This window comes from Mercurialis annua, linkage group LG2 (assembly GCF_937616625.2).
Source record: "Mercurialis annua linkage group LG2, ddMerAnnu1.2, whole genome shotgun sequence".
Lineage (NCBI taxonomy): Eukaryota > Viridiplantae > Streptophyta > Magnoliopsida > Malpighiales > Euphorbiaceae > Mercurialis > Mercurialis annua.
The window spans coordinates 37844427-37871954 of record NC_065571.1 but is presented as its reverse complement, the minus strand read 5'-3'; the positions used below and the strand labels follow the sequence as shown (position 1 = coordinate 37871954).

General features: G+C 35.2%; 1 protein-coding gene across 1 annotated transcript; it reads right to left on the bottom strand.

The window, feature by feature from the left end:
• Positions 1-21019: 21019 nt before the first annotated feature.
• On the bottom strand, positions 21020-21613 carry LOC126668465 (secreted RxLR effector protein 161-like). Its single transcript, XM_050361656.1, has one exon. It carries the CDS (start codon positions 21611-21613, stop codon positions 21020-21022), a length of 594 nt encoding a protein of 197 aa, XP_050217613.1.
• Between the last annotated feature and the right edge of the window lie 5915 nt (positions 21614-27528).

Here is a 27528-nt window from a genome sequence, read left to right as displayed (position 1 = left end):
GACGAGCTTGTGATCTGCTTGTTTGAATTCAAGCTAGTTAATCAGTGCGTAGTTGCAAATTTGAATTATTGAAACGTAATTAGCCACAAATAGCTTATAAAATCCGAAGACATTTTGATATAAGTTAGAGGAATTGGACTAATTGCAATACCTTGAAAGTTTATGGACCAATTTACAAGTTTGGCTGACTAAGTTACCCAAACTTTTAGGGTCCAAAAAGCCATTTTTAACAATTTTAGACACCAAAATAAACTTTTAACCCTTTTTGCTTAGCATGTACAAATTATTATGAATTTAATAAATTAAATACTTAAGATAATGTCAAACCTAATCCTAATTAGACTTTTAATCTGATCACTTCACACACTTCCACAATTTCTATTCACTTCTAACACTCATTAGTAGACTCCTAACCTAACTTAGATTCTAGGTAACACTTAGTTTAGCCAAATCTCTATAAATAGGACCCTAGCACACGCTCGCCAAAAGAATAACTAGAGGAAAGTACATAGGCCCTTGAAAACACCCTAGAATAGCCTAACCACCCAAAGCACACACACCAGTCGATCAAAACAAGCAAGAGACGCTCCAACTAGTCAAGAACGCACTGCTGCACATCTATCCTAAGTTGGATTCCATATCCGTATCGCCAGAAAACGAGCCAATGACTCAGAACGGTACTTCTGAGGATCCAAATCTTCTTTCGATCACTTTTTGATATTGTGACCGGAGCGGGATTTGGTGGCGCTCGCCTAGGCTTATGTGTCACGGAGTTAGAAATTTCACACGCTAACCCGCGCGGCACCTAGGCGATCTTACTTGTGAAGATGCTAAGTAAGCCTTGAATTTTAGTACTAAAGTAACTTAGTAGCAAATAAGGACAATAAGAGTTTGAATAATACAAGTTTGTATTGATAGAAAATATAGAGTTTTACAATGAATCGTATATGTTTACAAATGAGGGGGCTTATCTATTTATAGAGTTTCCACCTCCTCAATGAATGGTTAGTATCTATTTGATCCAATGGTTCCTATTTTATATTCTAGAACTATCTACACTATTCTATACAATCTAAGAAGCTTCTAGACACATCTAGTAAATCCTAGAAAGTTCTAGAGTATTCCGGATTAGTTTAGAGGATTCTAGATAATTCCAAAATAGTCTCGTGACGAAGCTTATAGAATATTTCGAAAAATTCTAGAGTGTTCTAGAGGATTCTAGAATGTTCTCGATGATTCTAGAGTGTTCTAGAAGATTCTAGAATGTTCTAGAGGATCCTATAATATTTCAGAGAATTTCTGAATATAAGGTTTCCAGAACGTTCCGGAGGATTCTAAAACATGAGATCCAAGAGTATTTTGGAGAGATTCGAGACATAATCTCTATCACATATGAAAAATTATATAGCGCGTGACATTCTCCCCCACTTAATCTCGCAACGCCCTCGTTGCGCGTTCTTCCTTATATGCGTCAATTAGTCCTTTGTTATCCACAATGTAAGATTGTGCTCCTAACTTGCCTTGTTTTAGCATTGGTCTAATTCTTCTTGTTCTTTACGGCCCTTGCTAAATATGTGCGCTCTATGTCGGAACTCTCGTGCCATCCTTTGGCAATTTTAAGTGTGGTTGGACTTGATCCTTTATGCTCCATCGAAAGAGTACGACACTCCTTGATGATTCCATTCTTCAAGCCTTGCCACTTCGGCACGTATATTCGATCTCCTAGAAAGATGCCTAGGTAGAGGATCGTCCAGGATTAAGATTAGGGTCTGATCAATTATTTGTCTAATTGAATTGTTTGAATTAAATGTGATTATATCGATGTCATTGTATATATGAAAAATATTTTTAAATGCGATGCTTATTTTGATAATACGTTATGTAACGTATATCTTACTCAGCTTAAGCTAGCCCCGTTTTCCAAAATGATTTTAGGTACCTATAGTCGGGACTTGACTAGAAGTCCATCTTTTGACCGAAAGTCAAATTTTGCATGTACAGTCCTGACTTCCTTGTCCGCTGCAGTAGTGTTTGTCTGACCAGTCATAGCCTAGCATGGCAACATTTTTTATATTGTATATAGTTGTCGTTTTGATATATATGTATATTGTTATGACAATTGTATTTTGTCTACAGAGGTGGATTCCCGTAGTATGGCCCTAAACACTAGTAGTTTGTATGCCGGGTTAGTACGTACGAGATACGGAAATGAAAACCCGAAGTAAATTGTATTGTTTTTACTAGTGTTTATATGTAAGTATGTATGTTAAATGCTTCCGCCTACAGGTTCAGTATTAGATTGAATTTCAAATACGTTTTACTGATATTTAGGCTTACTACGGGTTTCAGAACTACTACTCCTATTCCCTAGCGCCGGTCTCGACTCGAGATTTCGGGACGTGACAAAGGTGGTATCAGAACAGTTGGTCCAGTTTCCACTGCTAATATGATTTGAGGCAGTTAGATACTACTGTCAGTCTGTGATAAGTGTCTGTCTGACCTTGCTGATCGGTTATTAAGTTACCTAGGACTACTGCATCTATAGAAATGAGTCGTACTTGAAATTAAATGTTTATGTGATTGATTGTTATGTGAAAAGATTGATCGATCAATTTGGGAAGTGTTGTTTGCTCTTTGTAAAGTACATGGTTGAGGCGAGGATGCGTGTTACATTTTGATAGAATATGCATATGCCAAACGAATATTAAAAGTGGATATTGTGAGAATGGAACCTCACAATAAGATATTTTTGTTTCTGCATGTCTGGGCAAAATGGAGCCCAGTCACGTGCTGCAACAGGAGAGGAGGAAGCGCCTCTTATACCTCAAAACGGTTTCCACACAGATCATGTACCAAAAAATGTAGGAGCAACTCCGATATATCATAACATTTTTCCTGCAAAGAATGGCGGATTACCAGGGATCCATCATAATGGATATATGTCAGACGATAGTGGGCCTTTCGTGGCTCGAGGTATATCTCTGACACCATAGATGGTCTATAGTACAGACAGTGATAGTGAGTCATCAGAGGAGGATCCAGAGAAGGATCCATCGGAGGATTCAGATATAGAAAAGTTCAAAAGTGAACAATTTAGGCCGAACTACACATGTACCATAGCATGAGAGAGAATGTAAAGGTAAGAGAAGTTCAGGCAAAGTCTAGCTTCAATAGTACTATAATGCAGATAGATTCTCATTCGAGGAGCATGCGCTATCTATTGAGGCATACACCGAGGAATTCTGCATATGGTAAGAGCAGTTTCTGAGGTTAACAGGGACCATGACGCAGCCAACGGTCGTTATATTAAGGGCTTAGGACCCGAGTTTGTTGAGTTGTACAATGATGGGCCTGAGCATTATGGATCTCTAGATGATGGGGCTGTTCAAATAGCCAGCAACCATGAGTAAAACGGTAACCTAATCCGACTTTTCTACTTCGAATGTGAAGAATACCCTGTGTCTAAGAGTCATGCCAAAAGTACTTGGCATAACCATGCGCTCGTGCAAAGAGGCAGAGGTAGTATTAAACGTGCTAGAGATCACAAACGTGGCATTGTGACTCGAAAGAGGGACGAGTCTAGTCGGGCACCATTACATACGACATGATTTATGTGTTGTGTGCAATACACGCTTATATGATTAGTGTGTTTATATGCCATATGTGCGTATGTGATTGATATGTCTATATGAAATGCATATATAGTTGTTTGTTATGTGATCGATTGATATGGCATGCATTGATATAATTGTGTATTGCTAAGATATTGCCTATAGAGATAGATTGATAAACTCGCGCTTATAGGCTTTATCCTAAACATGGTTATTGATATAGAGATGAAACAAGGAATTGAATGAAAAATATACATAAAACACATAACATATGTGATGTGGAACGTAATTCCCTGTATTACGTTTTAATTACCATGAGGATGGTAAACGATATTGAAAAATGAATGCTATGAAAGATTGATCCGTGAGCCTAAGGGCTACGTGGTATCAAAATGTGATCGAGATAGTGAACGGTAAAGATGAACGAGTATCGAAGAAGGGGAAACGGAAGATTCGATAAGCAATGCTAAAAGAAGATAGCATTAGCCATAATACACTTCGATATGTGTCAAAGGATAACAATAATTCCAATATCGAAATCATAATAAAACCCCAATAAAGAATAACAAAAAGCCATTATGTCGCAAAGCGGGTAATCTGAAGGTACTTACTGTAATTTTCAAAAAGAGAAAATCTTATGATTTCAAATGGTATGAATGTGCTCAGACATCAAATATAGCATGTCATAATCACGTTAATAATGCATACAAGTATATATATATAAATTGTTTTTACATAAACTTCATTGTTCAAATGTAGATCATGGATCATACTCGTGTCAAAATTGTAAAACGTGATTTTATCGAGCAACTCAGTTGTGATGAGAGATGTCATCACTCTGAGCCACATTGTACTGATGTTTCAAATGATTTAAAAGGAAAGAAAAGAATGAAAGACTGACCGGTCAGCAATGAGAAATGTATTTGTTTTGTAAGAAACTCAGATTTAAAATCCTGCGACAATAAAAATAAAATATTCTTGTTAAACAAGAATGAACGTATGTGATAAAAGCATACCCCAATGTAAGAGATGAGCCTTAATAATAATAGAAGTTATTGAATCGACCGATGTGAGATATGTGAAATGTCAGTAAGATACCTATGATTGGTATTTACCTAAAAACAAAACGAGGCTTAAATAAAACTTGTAATTCAAAAAGAACGAAAAGTTAAAGACCCAAATAGAATACGGGCCATGGGGAAGCCATGAGATAGTGAAAAGAATTGAACGATACGCATAAAATGCATAGTAATCGATGAAAGTAAACGAAAAAAAAAAGATAGATCGTAATGAAATAGCTCGATGGAAAGATGTCTCATATAAAGAATAAAGTAATATAAGAGAGAGCAGACTGATATAACCGCGGATGATAAGAGACGAACTTATGAAGTGAACGAGAACGCAAGGTTGACCTTGCTGATAGATCCGACATCAGTAAAAGTATGATATAAAGGTGTATACGTGATCGAGAGTACAACACATCGACAAGATCAAAAAAGAATAACTGAGACCTTTTATTGATAGTCGATGTTGGAAAGACTAAAACGAGAAGTAGAAAGAGATCGAAGAATGCAATATGATAGCGATAAAGACTTGAATGATAACGATAAGGAGCTAATAATCCTACGTTCATTATAACCAAAGGATGTCATTCATGACATGTTCATTGGAGTAAAATGGACAAAGTGATTAAAAAGCATAGAAATAAGATCTACGAAATGATCGCAAACGGTAATAAGAAATGGAAACGGATGCCATCAGACAAGGGTAAGGATGCTACTGCTCTGATATGGACGCGTAAAGTTAAAAGATCGAGAGATAAGAAGTACGCCATGAAAGATGGACGCGAAACATAGTAAGTAATGCTTAGAAAGCATTCAACTTCATGAGATTCAATCTCAGAAGGCCATGAAGTGAGTAATGGATATCGATAAGGTTATTGGTATAAAGACATACAAGAATGGATGCAAGAAAGACAAGAAACATCAAGAAACGATGACGTCAGACTCCGATAAACTCGAGAGTTATACGATGCGAGACAGAGATAGGAACATTAAAAGAATTTCCAAAGCAAGATAAATTGGAATTGGCGACGATGGAACGCAATTCCATATAACCTCACGAGGCTATATTTCGGGCGAAATTCGGACCCCTAAACCCGACTATTTTCAGTCGGAGTTAATGGATATAAATAATTAGTACTGCATGGATCAAATTTAGATGATTTAATCATAGCATTACTCAAAGGATTGGTTGTTTTTCAAACTCAAAGATGGGCGAAAAACACGAACTAACAAAACAATACAAGTGTGGCTAGCGGCCAACTTCGAGGACGATTTCGGAAACCGAGAAGATGTCGGATGAAGTTCGACTCTTCACGAAAGTTGTAGATTGGATATCAAAATATAGGAATATGGAATAATATTTGGAAAAAGACTGATTTAAATGCTTGGTTCATTTGGCTTCAACAACAGCCATGACTGCAGTTTTGCATTCTTTCAAAAATCAACTCAAGGAAGCACATTTGAGGCCGATTTTCAATATCTTCGAGGAATAATCTCAACTCGAAGTCTACAAAAGTTGTAGACCATGTTGCCGACTATAAGAATACCAATTTTATTGGGTAAACGGACGCTTCTAGATAAGTGGTTTGGATAGTCGAAGTAGGCTCAAAGAGTAGTTTTTGACAAGTCCAAGCTGACTTAAAATGTCTAGTCAACCATTTGGAATGTTAAAATTAATCAAATATATTTTTATTAATATCAAAGATGATTAAAGAAAATGATAAAAGTTGATATGAGGTAATTAGAAAATTGATTGAAAAGTTGGTATCAAGAATGATACGATATATAAAGTATCGTGGCTATGGGAAAATAGAAACGTTGGTACCAGATAAATGAATTAAGATTTAAGAAAATTCGAGGATAAATTATTCAAAGGAGGAAAGATTGTGATACCCTAAAATATTGGTATTTTATAAATAAGCGGTATGTCTTATTTTAAATGGTTAAAATGAAAAAAATAAGAAATTAAGCGGAATAAATAAATAAAGAAGACCCGTGTAGGTCGACATTGAAATTTCAATAATAATATTCCATAAAGAAAATAGAATTAAATTTAAAAAGAGAAAATTTAAGAAAGTGGCTAAAAGTACACAATAGCTCAAAATTGAAAAATAATCTTTTAATTTCTGGAAAATATAAATTAAATAAATAATTGGAGAGAATTAGTATTTATAAAAATAATATCGCTAAATTGGTTATCGATAATTATTAAAATGAAGTTTGGACCAAAAAATTGAAAAAGTGCAATTTAGATCAAATTGGAAATTGAGCATTTTTTGTCAAAATTGTCAAAATAAATTATCGGAAAATGGAGTTATAAGATATGGAAAGGATATTATTTATTTAAAAATAAATAATACGGAATTTATCGAACCTAAAAGATTTAGCGTTCGACGGATGAAATTGAACGATTTTTAATTTAGAAATAGAAACTTTTTAAGTCGATTTAAGACATAAATCGACTTTTTCCATAAATATATAAAGCATTTTGAATGGAGTTTTAAACTCAGAATATAATCTTCATCTCAGATCATCATCTTCTCTAATTTTAAGGTTTAACATGAAAAAACTTCAAATCATCAATAACTCAATCGTTTCTTGATGGAAATGGACGTTTCTTACGGCCACGGAACGAGGAGGAGGAGAGCTACTGATCCAGCCCAATTAATCAAGGTAAAAAGTGTTCTATGAGGTTAGGATTTGTGGCTGTAATTTCAGGATTTATTTAATTAAGATGGTAGAATAGTTTTGAAGTTAAAAATGATGGTTTTGATATGTAATTGTGTGATATAACTGAGTTTAATTGATTGTTATGAGGTGAGATGAGGGTTGTATTTTGATATGTGTATGAGGTTTTAACCATGTGAGGGCTGCCGGAGGTAGTAACCACCGTACTTGCTGGAAACAACGTCCAACAGGCGTTGCCATCGTGCCCGGTAGTGGCACGATAGAGCTGAGCTCCAACAGCTCTGGCAGAGCTGATTAAGGGCAGTCCCTCCCTTGGAAAAACAGGGGAGGGAAGTAAAGAGGAAAGGGCGCCAACCCTTTCCAATGGCTTAACAAGATTGATTTTTGCATAAACGTTAAATTTACGCAACTAGTTTGAGTTTGGATGTAGCTTATGTCTGAAAATGAATAAATGGATTAAGGTTTTGTTAAATGGAAGTGGCTGAAATATTAAGATGATAGGGCTGTATTAATCGATTAAGAACGCTAAAAAATGAGTTTTAAGTAAAGCATTTTAAGTTTAAAACGCTAAGCGTTACGAGCTAGTCTCGGTTTAAACGCAAAATGGTTTTGAAACCAAACCTTAAGCTAAGGTTTTAATAAATAAAAATCGACAGGTATATGGATGTATAAGGGCTGTTTTGAATGATAAAATGCAAAGTAATTGAAGATAAAAATTAAGCGTTTTACGTTGGAAACGTACATGATAAATTGACGCAAAAATGCAAAATGGACGTAAAAATGTTATAAGTTGATTTTGAATGAATATGTTGGTCATGGTTATTATAACCATCAGAATATATCTAATAAAGAATTAAAAAAATGAGATTTAGATTATACGTATTTAAAACGATTAAATACGTTATCGATTTTGGATAAAACTGTTATAGCTTAAAAGCTAAAGTGGTTATTAAAGAATATCAACTTAAGGGATTTTAAATGAGGTTAATGGAAATAAAGTCAAGGTTAAATAATTAACCTAAATTGATAATTTAAGTCTATGACTATTGGTTATACGTTTATTAGATTTAAACGTATTTGAATTGTGATTGTGAAATAGGTATCGACGAGCTACGAATTTGACAATTTGGCTTGGAGGGTTCGGTCAAGGCAAGGAAAATTATGAAAAAAAATTAAAATAGCAAGTCGTAAGTAAATTTTACTTACTCGTATAATCGTATTGAAAATAATAATTGATATATATTGTATGAATAAAAGAAATGTATCGCATAATTATATTGTATTGATTTGATTGTATTGATTGATCGAAATTGTCATATGGAATTGATTGTATTGGTTGATCTATAATTGAATTGAAATGGATTGTATTTGTTTTGCTTATTTGATGAATATTTGCAAAACGTGTATAGTATACGATCTGAATTAGTATATGATCATATGTCGAGTCAAGTTTAGATGATAGAAATAGATCGAATCGAACTAACTTATCGTTGCAACTATTGTTAGTCGAAGTAATTCGGTTGAACAATCCCGGGATCGATCGTATGGACATAAGTAGTGATACCAGTTTTTAACTCGGTCGAACTATCTCGGGACTGTATCACTAGGTACATGTTAAACTCGATCGAACTATCCCGGGACTTTACCTAAAAGGACACGAGAAAGCAGTTCTCTCGCTAAGTCTAGGAAGATGCCTAGGTTGAGGATTGTCAGGGATTAAAAATAGGGTCGGATCAATTTTTTGTCTAATTGAATTGTTTGAATTAAATGTGATTGTATCGATGTGATTGTATATATGAAAAATATTTTCAAATCCGATGCTTATTTTGATAATATGTTAAGTAACGTATATCTCACCCAACTTAAGCTGACCCTGTTTTCCAAAATGTTTTCAGATCCTAGACATGGGACTTGACTAGAAGTCCATCTTTTGATCAGAAGTCAAATTTTGCATGTACATTCCTGACTTCCTTGTCCGCTGCAGTAGTGTTTGTCTGACCAGTCATAGCCAAGCATGGCAACATTTTTGATATTGTATATAGTTGTCGTTTTGATATATATATATATATATATATATATATATATATATATATATATATATATATATATCTATATTGACTGTATTTTTATCTACGAAGGTAGATTCTCGTAGTATGACCCTAAACACTAGTAGTTTGTATGCCGGGTTAGTACGTATGAGATACGGAAATGAAAACCCGAAGTAAATTGTATTGTTTTTACTAGTGTATATATGTAAGTACGTTTGTTAAATGCTTCCGCCTACAGGGTCAGTATTTGATCGAATTGCAAAAAAGTTTTACTGATTTTTAGGCTTGTTACGGTTTTCTGAACTACCATTTCCATTCCCTAGCGCCGGTCTCGGCTCGAGATTTTGGGTCGTAACAGATGGGCATCAAAATCTGTATGAATCTCATCCACCTCCATTCTTAGTCCGCGGAGCTTTCTCTCAACAAATCCACAAAGATTTTCGAGTTCTCTTGCAAAAGATTGTATTTCACTCCTCAGGGTCTTACCAAGTTCATCCATCATGGATTTTGCAGCTCTAGTTATTTCGCCATTCTCTTCGACCAAGTTTTCAAGGTCATCTGAGATATTGCCAACAACATGTTGAACATTCTCAACGTGTTTCTCCAGTATAACAATTCTAGGATAAGGGTCAACCCGGTTGCATCACTTGTTGGAGCCTTAGATTTTCTACGTTTGGTGCTGGTACGTTGAGTAGGTCGTCCACGAATGTCAGGTTGCCCACTAGTTTGCTCTTGTTGCACATCCACACTAACATTAATGGCTTCCTCACTTGCCATGTTTCCTAGTTTGCAAAACAGGAGTACCTAGGATAAACCAGGCTCTAATACCATTTGTCACGGAGTTAGGAATTTCACACGCTAACCCGCGCGGCACCTAGGCGATCTTGCTTGTGAAGATGCTAAATAAGCCTTGAATTTTAGTACGAAAGTAAATTAGTAGCAAATAGGGACAATAAGTGTTTAAATAATACAACTTTGTATTGATACCAAATAGAGAGCTTTACAATGATTCGTATATGTTTACAAATGAGGGGGCTTGTCTATTTATAGAGTTTCCACCTTCTCGATGAATGGTTAGGATCCAATGGTTCCTATTCTGTATTCTAGAACTATCTACATTATTCTATACAATATAAGAAGCTTCTAGATACATCTAGTACATTCTAGAGAGTTCTAGAGTATTCTGGATTAGTCTAGAGGATTCTAGATAATTCCGGAATAGTCTCGTGAAGAAGCTTATAGAATGTTTCAAAAAAGGCTAGAGTGTTCCAGAAGATTCTAGAATACTCCAGATGAGTGTAGAGTGTTTTAGATGATTGTAGAATGTTTTAAAGGATGCTAGAGTATTTTAGAGAATTTTGGAGTATAAGGTTTCTAGAACGTTCCGGAGGATTCCAGAACATGAGATCCGATAGTGTTTTGGAAAGGTTAGAGACATAACTTCTATCACGTGCGAAAAATTGTATAGCGCGTGACATATGGATGACTTCGGATCTGGTTATGTTTTCAAAATAATGAGTCGCCACCTAACTAAGCTAGGAAATACCTTTTCTACCGACTGGATAAATCTCACTCGATTATGTGTGAGACCACCTTGCATCAGACCAAAAGACCAGGTTCGATGGACGCTACCAAAACTCTTGTACTTGGCCTATCGAACGCTTCAAATATTTGCGTGACATATCCGATTATCTCATCTCAACAATTATGTAGTTCGCTTGATATAATACTCGAAATATAAACACGTCTCAAAGCGATAAACAAATAAGAGGCGCATGGGATTCAGTCTGAACTAGCATGTGAGCCATGTAGCATGTACTCCTAAACAATCACCTAATCCATATGGTTTCTACCATGTATCAAACAGTGGTGTGTCTTTGTAATAACCCACAAATTGCAAAGGTATTAGGTTGTGCCACGTGTCCTAAATTCTAAATTTAAGTCAAGTAGGTCAGGAATGAGAATCGTGTTATGGAATAAGGTCAAAATAAGTTTATAAGAAGGCTAAATGACCAAAAAGGCCAAACCTTTTATGAAAATTTCACAAAAGTCCAAACCTTTCAATTTTATCCAATCTTTCCTAAAACGCATGATTTCGTTTCAATAATGTCCAACTATGTAATTTTACTCATGTGGCGCCTGCGTGGCGCTGATGTGGCATGCCACACATCAGCACCACATAAGAAAAATTATGTAGTTGGACATAATTGAAACGAAACCATGCGTTTCAGGACAAATTGGATAAAAGTGGAAGGTTTGGACTATTATAAAACTTTCAGGAAAGGTTTGACCTTTTTTAGACATTTAACCTTATAAGAACGATCGCGAAATAATAATTTTGTTTGAAAATTATTATCCGTCAGAGCAGGTATTAGCGAGACTAAGTAAAAGTTTAAAAAATTAATATAAAATAAAATGTAAGTCCCAAGCTAATAATTTTTACGTCATCGTCCGTGAAATATATTTAAGAATTTATCGTAAAAGTTTTGTGTAATTATGAAACTGTTTTAAAGACGCAGACATTAATTAAGAAATTGAGTTAAAGTACGAGATTGAGCTGCTTGAGTTAAGTTGCAAATATTAACCCACCAATATAAGGATTTGAATCCATTTGCAAGGGACATAAAAACCTATATTTCTTTCGTTCATCATCGTTCATCACCTAGGGTTTGCGTTTTTCATCCAAATTTGATGATGCTCGCTTCTAATCGATTGTATTTCAACGGTTAATCGGGGTGAGCTAGTTGTTTTTTGTTTGTTTGGTTATATTTGATGGGTTTTTGGTTTTAGGGTTAGGGTTTCGGTGAAACCGTATTGATTTCACGTATTTGATTCGTTTTAAGTTTTATCTATATGTTTTTTTTATGTTTAGGAGCGTATTTGTGAAGTTGGGTATGTGCGGAAGTGTGTGAACCACGTCGAAATTAAATTTAGGGTTGTTTTAGGGTCTCTCACGACGTGAGAGCAACCCTCACGACGTGAGGTACATCCTCAAGCTCTTTATATAGTAGTTCAGTGTAATTGTTTGTTCAAGCATACTTCAAACTCCTTATATAGTAATTGAGGGAATACCTAATTGAATCCAAATAGGAAAGTGATTCCTACTTACTAGCTTTGTGTTTGAATAGGAAAGTGATTCCTTATTCAAAGGAAATCTTATTCAGGAATATCTTTCTGAATAAGCTTATCTTCCTAAATAGGAATTTGTCTTCGAATAGGGAATTGAACTCGTATATTTGGTCTTCTAGATATTATTATTCCCGTATAAATAGGTCTTTGCCAACGCTCTTTGGCGTAGATTCTGTCCATTGACCAAATCCTCCGGGAGTCGGTCTTTCTGGATATTCGGGCGAATCTCTCTTTAATCTTTAAGCTCGGCGAGTCTCGTGGACTCGACTGTCGATGTCATTTGGTTTTCTCCTTTGGGCGAGTCCTAGGATTCTCCCAAAAGGATAGATCCTGTACGACTCGGTTCCATTATACTTATGCTGAAATTCGGTTTCCATCATTTACGTATTTACCTAAAAAAATGAAAATGATTGTCTTTTTACCTCAACAGGCGAAAGTTTTAGAAAATACTCTACGTTTTTTGTCTCGGTTTCAAAATAATTATGATTTTACTCCATTATCAGGTAGGTATCAAAACATTATCATCTCGTAATCATATTTTTTCTATAATTTCTTTTCATGCATGTATCATATTACCATACTATTATCATAAACTTATCATTTTATTATCATAAAACATTACCATATTATTATCATAGCATTATCAATCTATTATCATAACTAAATTTTACTATTATCATAACTTTATGATACTATTATCATAATCGTATAATGGTATGATATTGATATGTGTTGGACCTTTGTCTTTTCATGCTCCTTTGTTTTGACTTTGACAATCAACTGTGAATGTTCTAATCTTATTTATAAGTTTGTAGGAACTCATAGGAACCATCGGGAGTCAATTCGGAGGAGTTGTCGAATTTTTCAAGCTGTCCAGTAGGTTTTCGCAACCGCGAACCCTGGAGATTCACGGGGCAAATGTGAAGTCGCGGGCGCGACTTATGCTGGTCATATGCGCGACCCTTGCAATGAGTGAAACCCTATCTTCTGAAGGCTTCTCACGAGCGCGAATAAGCTTGTCACGGGCGCAACCTTGATGACTGTTGGATGCCTAACGAATATATTTATATACCCCTAGTGAGAATTTGACATATGGCACTAGCCATTGAGGATTTGCTAAAATGGCTTAAGTCGCGGGCGCGACTCCGTTTGGTAGCGGGCGCGACCTTCCTACTGACAACCAAAGCTGTTTTGTTTGTTTGTGCTTATGTTATAGGTTTCTTTGGGTATAAATATAACTCATTTGCAAGTTTCACTAATTTATAAACCTTGAAACAATATACACACATCGTAAATTTACATTTTGTTTGTTGTAGTTTTCGAGTAGGCTCTTAAACTCCTAATCATTGTCAGTTAGAGTTTAACTTTGAGAAAACTCAACCTTTGTAAGTTAGAGATTAGCTTTGAAAAATCTCATAGTTGGTGTGTAGCTAAAAAGCAATAAGTTTGAAGTTACCTTATGAAACTTCTTGTGAATTCCTTTTAGTGGTTCTAAATCTCAGTCTTTGATTGAGTAGTGGAGTAGTATCGATTTGTAATCTGAAGCACTCTAAATATCTTGGGTCAATCTTCTATCCCTTAAACTCTTTCTAATTTCTATATTCCGCATTCAAAGAGTTTAATCTTTTGATTCACATTCAAAAACCATGGTTTGCCATACCACATAGGGTCTTACAATATTATAATGTTACGATACTGATATGATAATACAATGATACCGATATGATAATCAAACATTGTTTCTGATCATTTTTCGATGTAGTGTTATGATACTGATATGATAATGCAGTGATACTTATATGGTAATTAAACGTTGTTTTGTTGCAAAAAACATTTTTCTCTGCAGTGTTATGATACTGATATGTAATGCAGCGACACTCATATGACAATCAGACGATGTTTTTTTTGTAAAAAGTCGTTTTTTCTACAGAAAATCGTTTTTTTATCATAAAATCATTTTTTATGCATATTTTTATATCTGAAGCTGAAAAAATTTAAGAGTAATTTATTTAGATCTAAAAGTAAAAATAAATTGTAATAATCACCACGATTTTAAAAAAAAATTGCTAAAATCAAATATGAAAAAACGGCGGAACGACGGTAGAGTTGTGGCGGAGCAACGGCAGAGCGATGAAAAACGCCGAAAAAGAAGAGAATAAAAATGGAGATAAAAAAAAGAAAAAAATGAAAAAGAAAAAGAAAACAGAGAGAGAGAGAGAGAGAGAGAGAGAGAGAGAGAGAGAGAGAGAGAGAGAGAGAGAGGAAATAAAAAATATGTATAAAATAAAAAATAGGTATAATTATAATATATACAATTTTTAGAGAAAAATAAAATATGAAAAAGGTGAGATATTTTTTTATTTTTTTCTTTTTGAGATAGAAAATCTAATTATTTTTTTAAAAAAATATTATCTTAATTTTTTCCATATAAAAAGTTCTAGATTATTTCTGTAGAAAGTCCAATTAAAAACTTCATTTGATCTGATTTTTAGGGACAACCCAAAAAATCCAAATTTTCAAAACTTGAAGATTTATTAAAATATGGGTGGCGCTATTTATAAAGCATAAATTATTAAAGGGTAGAGCAAAATTAATTATTTTTTCCAAATTATTATTTTTAAAATTTGAATCTATCTCTTTAACTCTTTTTTATTTTTTTCTTCTAAAAAAATTTAAACTAATTTAAATAGAAAATAAAAATTTAAATCTAAATAATCAAAAAAAATCTAATTTTAAAAGTAATCTTTTAATCATAATTTGAGTTATTTCTAGTTATTTTAAAAGGTTTAATTAGTGGGGCTTTTAACATAAATAACCAACTTTTCTAACTTTTTACTTTTATACGGGTCCGGTTTTTATATCTCTAAAATACGATATATGGTGAAATAATATCTTTTATACTGTTCACATATATAACTCTCCTCTCCAATAAAACCTCACAATTACAATCATTTTCTCTCTCTCCATATTTTTGTCCCCTCTCTCAACTCACATTTTCATATAACTTCTTTTTCTTCTCTATCATTATTTTCGTTCACCTTCAATCCAATAGATCGGCATCTTCAGATTTGTTCTTCACGCTCCGTCTGTGTTGTTCCACATTTGTCTCGCCGTCGAAGTCATTTTCTCCGCTCATTGTTACTATCGCCGTTTTCTATTTTGATTTTATCAGATCCGAAGTTTATCATCTTCTTCTTCTTCTTCATTTCAGATCTGCATTTTTTCATATAACAGTAATTTTCATCTTAAATATTTATAAAGAGTATCTTTTCATGTTATATAAAATAATTTTGTAATTTTATGGAATAAAAATATGTTATTTCTGCATTTTTACTATGTTTGGTTGTATTTCTGTGTTTTTTTTATTCTGCCGCACGATTTATTGATGATGGTTGATTGATGAATTATAATAATGTTACAATTTTGTTGATTTTATATTAATATTATGTTGATAATCAGTTAATATTTTCTTGATTTTAACATTGGCAAATAAGATAATATTGTACGTGAAATAAACTAAAAAAATAAAAAATAAACCGAGACTAGATAATGATATGTTAGCATTGAGGAAGATGACAAATAATCATGTTGAGTTATTGTAATATTACAGTGTTGATTTTCGGTTGATATTTTGTTGATTTTAACATTGGTAATAAAGACAATAATGACGTTGAATTATTGTAATGTTACAATGTTGATCTTGAGCTGATATTATGTTGATATTTAGTTGATTTTAGCATTAACGAAAAAGACCACATTATATGTGAAATCAAATAAAAAAATAAAAATAAAATAATGTTGAAAAATAAAAAAGTTGTGTAAAAAAGAATTGAAAATTTTAGATTAGTTACTTTATTACATGTTAATTTTGTGTTGATATTAAAACTGACGAAAAACGTCAATAGTCAAAATCCAAAAAACAAAAGTCAACAAATAAAAAAATTTAAATTTAAATATGTGATAAATATTAAGTGCAGGACTATAACGGTGAAAAAAAAAATGAAAGAAAATGTTGAAAAATAAAATGTAATATAGAATGTAAATTTTTTCAAAAAGTAGTTTAAAAAAGAAAAAAAAGATGGTATGAAATGTAAAGATATAGAAGAGATAGTAAAAAATATAAATGTTATAAAAACAAACAATATTTCATATAAAAAGCCCTAATTAATACTTTTAAATATTTTTTAGCAGTTAACATGCTTATTGTTTTGTAAGCTTATTTTTGTAATAAATGTTTTATTTAAATGATGGCTAATGGTCTGGAAAAAAATCTCCATTTTTTAACCCCTTTTCATTTGCATCCCGACGTTGTAAAATTGTTGATTTCACCCAATTCACACCTTTCGTTTCAATTGCACCTTCAAACATCAAAATCCACATCTTTTGGTTTTAATTGCACTCTCAAGCAATCAACTTGACATCTTTTTCAATATTTCATATTTTAAATATTTCTAAATGTTATAATTAAAACAAAAAAAATTTACTTATAATATAATAATATTTATTTGTATTAAATTAGAAAAAAAAATTATTGGGTTTTAAATTTTTTGAGAAGGAGAGTTTTTTATTTTAAGTATAACATTAAGCGCTATTTAGAATATATATTAAAAATATAAAGTATTATTTTGAATCTTTTAAATGAAAAGAGATCAATTTGATGTTTGAAGGTGCAATTGAAATGAAAGATACGAATTTAGGTGTAATCGGCGATTTACAATATCAGGATGCAAATGAAAATGAGTTAAAAAGTGGAGGTTTTTTTAGACCATTAACCTTAAATAATTGAAATAATAGTTAATTGTTTTAATTACAAAAATATCACTGTATGAGGGTAAAATTGATAATCATTAATCATATACATGTCCTCTATGTTCTTCGTAAATAAATCTTATATAATAAATCAAAATATTTTATTGAATTGTTTGGAGATTGAAATCCCTAAATAGCTACCTTAGATTGGGGGTGAATAAGGTTTAGTGGGTAATTAAAATTTAGTAGTAGTTTAAGAGTAGAGAAATAGACACAAGCAATTTAGAGTGATTCGGATCACAACTCAATCCTGCTCCACTACTCAATGAAGGATTGAGATTTTAGAATTCACTAATTAGAATTGTGCTTTAAAACTAAACACAAACTTTACAAAAAGATTTCTAAAAGATAATCTCAAACTCACAATATGCTTTTTTAAGGCTAAACACAAACCTACAACACTAATGATTGAATCACAATGATTAAACAATCAACAAAGAGAATTAGCAATCACTAAATGATGCACAATAAATGTAGAGAGAATAAATTGAATGCTTGAGTATATTTGTTGTTGCTGGAGTGTCTAACCTCATAAATGAGGTAGACAAGGGGTATTTATAACCCCAACAACAAACCCTTGGATCTTCTAAAAGAAAACTCAAGTTTGTGCTGAAAAACTGCCTGTCGCGCCCGTGATATCCTTCGTCGCGCCCGAGATATTTAAATGTCAGGAATTCAGCCAATGGTTGAAGGCCACTTGTCAAGCAACTTATGGAGGGCTCTGAAATAGCCGTTGGACCTTCAACGGTCATATGCATCGCGCTTAATGCATATGTAGCGCCCGCGATACAAGTCAAGATTCAAACAAGTTTGGATGACTGATGAATCGCGCCCGAGATCTTCTTTGTCGCGCTCGAGATCAGGGAATCTCGCCCGTGATGCTTAAGGCATCTCGGGCGCGAAAAGCTACTGGAACTAGGTTGAATTCCGATTTTTCGATTCTCGCTAGAAAGCTCTGATTCGACCCGGGATGGTTTCTATATGTTCCTACACACTAACAAACATGATTAGGCTCTTTAAATTGATTGTCAAACTCAAAATTAGGGTTCAAATGGGACTTGGTCCATCAATCTCCCCCTTTTTGATTTTGACAATCAATTTACTCAAATGGCTAAGTTTGTGGGAGTTCAAATAAACTTTTGCTCCCTTCACTTTATGCACTCTAAATTTAAATGAATTGAGACAAACATAAAAGAAATACAGTTTTCAAAACTTAGTCATTTTTGTAAAATTTGCAATTTGAGAGATATGTCAAAAGGGTTTTGGAAAATGCAAATATCTCTCTCCCTTTGTCAAAAACAAAAAGAGTTTAAGGCATATATAAAAAAAAACGATAAATCGGAAGTGCAAGAAATAGGAACAAAAACAATCATAAACAAGAAATCATAGATAACCAAGATAAAAACACACTTAGATTAAGAATTAGAGACAATAAAAGGCTTGCACAAAAATTTAAACACATAAAGACATGTAATCCACAACTAGGTAGGATTTACAAGGCATTTTTGACAAAGTGAAAAATGCAAAAAAAATGTAAAGCATAAAACAAATGAAAGAGAATGCATGAAATGGATGGGATGCAAATGATCAATCCTCTTCATCAACGTCATCAAAATCTTCTTCCTCAAGGACCGGAGTATGAACCGGAGAAGGCGGGAATTGAGCATCAAAACGGTTCCGCAAATCCCCAAAGTCGGACCGTAAACCACCAAACTCCATTTTCATTCTCCCAAAGCGATTCTCCAAATTGTTGAAACGAGAATCCACATTTGTTTCCAACAAGTTCATACGCCCAAACATCCACTCATTTTGACTATAAATAAGCGAGATTATCTCATTCGTACTTGAACCTTGAGGAGGTAGCCAAGTAGGATCCATAGCCGGGGCCGGAATTGCCGGACCTTGAAAGCCCATTTGAGCCTCTTCCTCCACTTGAGCCGCAAACTCCGCCGGATGAGCCGGTTCCATCAATTGCCGTTGCCGCTTCCTTGCAAGCCTTTGGACCTCTTGGCCAATTACTCTATCGCCAAAAAGGTAGATGTAGTAATCTCCGGCAACATTGAAGGCCCCAACCCAATCCACAAAGTAGTCAAGATCGAGGAGGAACTTATTCCATGCAATCACTTCTCCATGATTTTGGCGTAGAGCCGAAGAATAGGCTTTGGCCTTCTTGACCATCGCCGTTACAAATGAGCCGACCCGGAGAGTTCCCCTCTTCTTTCCAAGAGCATGGAGATGTTCCATAAAGTACTGAGCGCAAGAGAAACGCTCTCCTCGGACCGCACACCACATGAAGAATAGGTCTTTGATTGGGACCTTTTCATTGCCTTCATGTCTTTCATTGATTGAATAAGTGACTATTTGATGGAAAACGAACAAAGGAAGAGTCGCAATGGACTTGGCAATTGCGGTGCGAGGTTCATGTGCTACATCGGTGCTAACTTCCGCCCAGAATTCATGAATCTTGAACTCCTCAACACGAAGGCAGTTTGTTGCAAAACCTTCCTCAAACCCAAAGCACTCATCTATTTCCCTTGGTGTGAGCTTGTAGATCTTGCCATGAACTTGAAATGTTACTCCATAGAACCCTGAGCGGTGAGTTTCTTCTCTATTCTCAAGAACGAATTTCCGCCATCCCAAAGCATCAATGTATTCCTCAACTTGAACCCTCAATCCATCAAAGGCCATATCCACAAGAGAGGGAAAGCGAGTACCTTCAATTTCCGCTTTCTCCATATTTTCCCTTCGAATAGCCAATTCCTCTATTTCCAATGTAGGAAGTTGAGTAGAAGCTTGAGCCGGAATTTTTTCCTTTGATTTAGAGGAAGCTTTGGGTGCCATGATGTATGAATGAATGAAGTGATGATAAAAATGCAAGCGATTTGAAGATATTGAGGGACTAAAAGGAAAGTTTGCACAAAAAGACTTTTAAAAATGTTTGAGAGGTTTTGTAAATAAGAAATGCTCTCAAATGGGGTATTTATAGGCCTTAAAAAGTCCCAAAAACAGTCATAAACGGCTAGTGAAACTAGCCGTTTTGACAAGTGTCAAAACGGGCAGATTTTTGAAAGATCTGCACATATCTCGCCCGAGATATGTCCATCGCGCCCGAGATTCATCAAACTAGCCGTTATTTTCAAATGGTCGGATGAATCTCGCCCGCGATGACCATATCTCGCCCGAGATATATGAAGGTCAGAAACAATGAAGTTCCTGTATTGATATCTCGCCCGAGATATGTATATCTCGCCCTAGATATCAAAGGGGCAAAAAATATTTTGTTTCTGTATTGATATCTCGCTCGAGATATATAGATCTCGGCCGAGATTCAAAAAAATCTCGATTTTCAACAAGTTTTGAAATTTTTTTACAATGCCAAGCCTTGATTCCAACACACATGGATAAGTGATTATGGACAAACACCAAAATCATGAAAACATCATAAAAATGGGATGAACATGTATATTGGTCCAATCAATTAAGTCAATAAAAACACATAAAGTCACATATCAAATAAGCAAACCAACCATGCAAATCAACTCAAAGTGCTCCCATCAAGCATACCAAGCTCTCGAATGATAAAGTTCAAACGTTCTTTATTAAGAGGCTTGGTAAAAATATCCGCAAATTGGTTAGTTGTATCGATGAATTCGACTACAACGTCTCCCTTTTACACATGATCACGTATAAAATAATGACGGATATCTATGTGTTTACTCCTAGAATGTTGAATAGGGTTCTTGGATAGGTTAATTGCACTAGTGTTGTCACATTTGATGGGAATATGACTAAGTGTAACACCATAATCCAAAAGTTGTTGCTTAATCCAAAGGATTTGAGCACAACAACAACCGGCCGCTACATACTCGGCTTCCGCGGTTGACAAAGCCACGGATACTTGTTTCTTGCTACTCCAAGAGATCAAACTATTACCTAAAAATTGGCAAGTCTTGGAGGTACTTTTACGGTCTAAAAGACAACCCGCATAGTCGGCATCGGAGTAGCCAAGCAAACTAGGGTCCACATTTCTAGGGTACCAAAATCCTAGGTTCAAGGTGCCATGCAAATACTTGAAAATATGCTTTACGGCATGCAAATGGGATTCCTTAGGACAAGCTTGAAAACGAGCACATAAGCATACACTAAACATAATATCGGGTCTACTAGCGGTAAGATAAAGGAGGGATCCGATCATACCTCTATACATTGTAATATCAATGCATTTACCCGATTCATCTTTGTCCAATTTTGTTGTGGTACTCATAGGTGTCTTGCTACTTGATGAGGTCTCCATGCCAAATTTCTTGAGCATTTTCTTGGTGTACTTGGATTGATTGATGAAAAAACCATCCTTATTTTGTTAGATTTTAAGTCCAAGGAAAAACTTAAGCTCCCCCATGAGACTATCTCAAATTCCCTAGTCATACATGTAGAAAAATCTCCACAAAGAGACTCATTAGTAGCACCGAATATGATATCATCAACATAAATTTGAACGAAGAGAATATCATGCTTATGAGTTTTTGTAAAAAGTGTAGTATCAACCTTGCCTTTGGAGAAACCATTTGAAAGCAAAAAATTACTCAACATATCATACCAAGCTCTAGGGGCTTGTTTTAAACCATATAAGGCCATGTTGAGTGTGAAAACATATTGTGGATGCCGAAAATCTTCAAAACCGGGAGGTTGTTTAACATAAACTTCCTCCTCAATAAAACCATTTAAAAATGCACTTTTGACATCCATTTGAAAAAAATTGAAATTCATGCAAGATGCATATGCTAACAACATGCGAATAGCTTCTAATCTAGCAACCGGAGCAAATGTCTCCTCATAATCAATGCCTTCCTCTTGGTTATAGCCTTGGGCAACCAATCGGGTCTTGTTCCGAGTTATCACTCCGCTTTCATCTAATTTATTTCGAAAAACCCATTTTGTTCCAATAATGTTATGACCATTAGGAGGAGGCACTAACTCCCAAACTTTATTCCTTGTGAATTCATTGAGTTCATCTTGCATAGCAATCACCCGATGTTCATCAACTAGAGCTTCACTAACTTTAGTGGGCTCAAATTAAGATAGGAATGCAACATTTGCAAAAGTACGGAATTGAGAGCGAGTACTTACTCCCCTTGAGGTCTCACCAATAATCAAGTCTTTAGGATGACTTTTGTTGAAAGCTCAATCCTTAGGTAAGTCATGGATGGGTTGATCCGGAGTAGGAGATTCGGATTCCACCTTATTCTCCACTTGAGGTGGTTGAGGCATCGCTACTTGACTTGTAGAAGCTACTTGATTTTCAATCAAGGAGAGATCCTCAAAAGTACCTAAAAAGTCATGAACAAACGAGTCCTTTTCTGGAAAATCCTTAGAGGACTCATCAAATACCACATGCATAGACTCCTCAACAACTAAGGTGCGCTTGTTAAAGACTCTAAAAGACTTGCTATAGAGGCATAGCCCAAAAAGACACCTTCATCCGTTTTGGAATCAAATTTTCCAAGGTCATCCTTGGTGTTTAATATGAAGCACTTGCATCCAAATACTCTAAAATAAGATATCTTGAGTTTTCTTCCTACCCAAAGCTCATAAGAAGTTTTGTTCAAAATTGGCGTTTGAAACATAGCAGGCGGTGTTCATAGCTTCGGCCCACAAGTAATGAGGTAAATCATACTCATTTAGCATAGATCGAGCCATTACAACCAAAGTGCGGTTTTTCCTTTCAACAACCCCATTTTGTTGCGTTCTATGAGAAGAGAAGTTATGAAAGATGCCATTCTCTTCACAAAAAGTTTTAAAAGATTCATTTTGAAATTCGGTTCCATGATCACTTCGAATACTTGAAATAGGTAAATCTTTTTCTTTTTGAACACGCTTTGCAAAACTTTTAAAACCGTTAAAAGCTTCATTCTTATGAGCCAAGAATATAACCCAAGTGAATCTAGAGTAGTCATCAACCAACACAAATGCATAGTGCATGCCACGCAAACTAGCAACTCTCATAGGTCCACACAAGTCCATGTGAAGCAATTATAATGGTCTAGTGGTAGAGACAACATTTTTAGCTTTAAAAGAAGACTTGTGTTGTTTTCCCATTTGACAAGGTCCACACACTTTATCTTTTGAAAAATTTAGCTTGGGCAAACCTTTGACAAGTTCATCCTTGCTAACCTCATGTAAGAGGTCTAAGCTAGCATGACCAAGTCTACGGTGCCATAACCAAGATTCATCGATAAGTGATAGTAAACACTTGCCATCTCGGTTTTCAAGCGTATCCAAGTCAATTATGTAAGTGTTTTGCCTTCGGTGTCCTTTGAAGATAACCGTATTGTCCATTGGTTGGATAACATAGCAAGCCTTGGAATCGAAGTTGACATTATAGCCCTTATCACACAATTGACTTACACTTAAAAGGTTATATTTTAGACCATTAACAAGCCACACATTTTCTATAGAAAGAGAATAAGAGTTACCTATCTTGCCTATCCCCACAACTTGACCTTTGGCATCATCACCGAAGGTGACACTTTCCAACTTTTTATGTTCTAAATGGGTGAAGTTGGAGATGTGGCCCGTCATGTGCCTAGAAGAACCGCTATCGACATACCATTTGGTATTATTCACCACGGTTTCCTTTGGCACCTAAATCAAACAAACTCAAACTTTAGGTACCCAAATCACATTGGGTCCTTGGAAGTTAGCACTAGAATAGTCCAAGGGAATTAACCTTAATTGGACCTTTCTAACATAGCAATCAACATTCTTATGACCGTATCTCATGCAATAAACACATTGAAGTCTAGGGGACATGTGAGCATAAGACGGATAAGTCTATGCTCTAGGAACCTCACAAGTGTGAGCATAGCAATGTGCACAAGAGTGATCATAAGTGTAAGCATGAGCATTGTTATGAGAGTGAGCATAAGGATATGAATGAACATGATTCTTTTTCATACTTCTCTTATCCCATTTGTGACTATATTGAGAAGCATGGGTATGTCTAGGGGGTCTTGTACCCGCTTTGCTCTTAGGCTTAGGAGCCACAAATGGCTTAGCCTTAGGAACTTGAACATACCTCTTCTTCACCTCTTTTGATTTGACCAAAGAAGGAGGAACTTCTATAGAAGAAGTTTGAGATAAAGAAGCCTTCACAAAAGGAGTCACACTCGAGGAAGAGGGGTTGTGACTATAGCCAAGCCCAAATTTTATGGTTGGGTTTCTTTGGGAGTCAAGAAGATTGTCCAAAGATTCCTTCCCTTTGTGAAATCTTGAAATAGAGCTATTTAGAGAAAGAATTTCACTCTTTAGTGTTTCATTTTCCTTAAGCAAGATATTGACATCTTGCTTAGGGATAGATTCTAAAGAGGACTTTAAGTCTTTAATTTCTTTCTTCAAATTGAGCATCTCAATTTTAGCCATAGAGGCTTCCCTTTTGAAAAGATTTATTTTGGCATGATAGTCAATACATTTGCTAGTTAGTTCATTTATCATGTCATGGCATTCATCATCAATCTCATAAACCAAGGAATCATCAACCAACACATTCTCAACATTAACAGCATTAGAAGCACTGGCAACATTTTTCACAACAACAATATCACTAGAGTTATCATGAGATTCTACACCTATACCATTCCAAGAGAGAAAAGGTAGATTACTTACCTCGGATGGAGACTCATCAACTAGAGCCATGAAGCAAAGATTTGCTCTTGCCTCTTCTTGATACTCTTCATCGGATTGACATTCACTTTCATCATCCCAAGTAGTAATGAAACCCTTTTCATCCTTTTCAAAGGATCTTTTTGCCCCTTGGCGACATTCCGGTCTAGTATGACCCGGTTTACCACACCCATAGCAAGTGACATCCCTTCTAGGAGTAGGAGTATCTTGTTTTGAAGTAGTTGATCTTTTGAAGTTTGAAGACTCACCATTTTGCTCATATCTTTGAATTTGAGACTTTTGAATTTGAGACTTCTTCCTTGTTCTCCATTCCCTTAATTTCTTGGACAATAACACCATTTCTTCGTCATCTTCTTCAACACAAGCATTGAGCTCTTCTTCAACCTTACTTTCAATAGTTTTAGCTTTCAAAGCAATACCCTTAGTTTTCTATTCTTGAACCTTTTTCAACTCTTGAATTTCTTTCATGTAAGTCGTCTCATGAAGAAGCAAGTTTCCAATGAGTTCATCGGTTCTCAATTTCTTCAAATCATTGGCTTCTTCAATGGCGGTTATCTTCGGTTGCCAATCTAGAAGAGGCAATGAACGAAGAATTTTGCCATTGATTTCACCAAGAGTGTAATGCTTACCTAGCTTCTTGAGATTGGAAGTGATGGAAAGAAGCCTATTGGTGGTGTCGGTTACACTCTCATTGGGCTTGTTCTTGAACCCTTCATATTCTCCAATGAGAAGCTCAACCTTCTTGTTCTTGACTTGAACCGTTCCCTCATGGTAGTTCTCAAGAATCCTCCACATATCTTGAGCCATTGTGCAATGTTGAACCCTTCCTTGTTCTTCTCTACCCAAGGAAGAAAAGATAACACAAATGGCCTTCCGGTTGAGAGCATTGGCTTGAATATGTTCCCTAGTCCAATCCTTTCTTGGCCAAGGTATGATGTTGCCATCTAACTCTTGTGTAGGAGCAACATAACCATCAAGAACAATTTGACATAGGTTGACACCATCCATATCAAGGTAGTTTTCCATAAGAAATTTCCAATTAGGAAAATCTGTTCTGTCAAAGAAGGGACGAAGAGAGTGAGTGAAGTTTTCGGTAGCCATCAAGATCTTGAACTCGCAATTAAGCAAAGAAGGAGCAACAAAGCTTTGATACCAATTGAAATCCCTAAATAGTTACCTTAGAGGGGGGTGAATAAGGTTTAGTGGGTAACTAAAATTTAGTAGGAGTTTAAGAGTAGAGAAATAGACACAAGCAATTTAGAGTGGTCCGGATCACAACTCGATCCTACTCCGCTACTCAATCAAGGATTGAGATTTTAGAATTCACTAATTAGAATTGTGCTTTAAAGCTAAACACAAACTTTACAAAGAGATTTCTAAGAGATAATCTCAAACTCACAATATGCTTTTCTAAGGCTAAACACAAACCTACAACACTAATGATTAAATCACAATGATTAAACAATCAACAAAGAGAATAAGCAATCAATAAATGATGCACAATAAATGTACAGAGAATAAATTGAATGCTTGAGTATATTTATTGTTGCTAGAGTGTCTAACCTCATAAATGAGGTAGACAAGGGGTATTTATAACCCCAACAACAAACCCTTGAATCTTCTAGAAGAAAACTCAAGTTTGTGCTGGAAAACTGTCTGTCGCACCCGTGATACCCTACGTCGCGCCCGAGATATTTAAATGTCAGGAATTCAGCCAATGGTACTTGTCAAGCAACTTATGGAGGGCTCTGAAATAGCCGTTGGACCTTCAATGGTCATATGCATCGCGCCCGTGATGCATATGTAGCGCCCGCGATACAAGTCAAGATTCAAACAAGTTTGGATGACTGATGAATCGCGCCCGAGATCAGTGAATCTCGCCCGTGATGCTTGAGGCATCTCGGGCGCGAAACGCTACTGGAACTAGGTTGAATTCCGATTTTTTGATTCTCGCTAGAAAGCTCCGATTCGACCCAGGATGGTTTCTATATGTTCCTACACACTAATAAACATGATTAGGCTCTTTAAATTGATTGTCAAACTCAAAATTAGGGTTCAAATAGGACTTGGTCCAATAGAGATTTTTTCCCCAAAGATAGAAATAGATAGAACGAGAACATAGTTACACGAGAGTTCCTTGATTACAAAGAAAGATAAATCTAGCCTTGATTTCCTAAGCTAGATTATGAGCCACCTTGTTGTCTGCTTTCCTGATGAATTTGAATGAGTAGTTTTGAAACCGTGATTTTAAGCGCCAAATATCTTGACAAGTTCCCCAATTAACTGTGGAGGTGTAGGACCCCGAGTTAATCGATTAGGACACCAAAATGGCATCACTTTCAAAACTAACTGAGCACCAATTCGTATTAATGCACCAGTTCATGACTTCCCTTAATGCTAGAAATTTCAATATTCCAGGATCCCATATGAATCTGAAAATCTCCGAGAACTTCCTAATTATTCTGCCTTCCGCATCATAGGCAATTCCAACAATTGCTC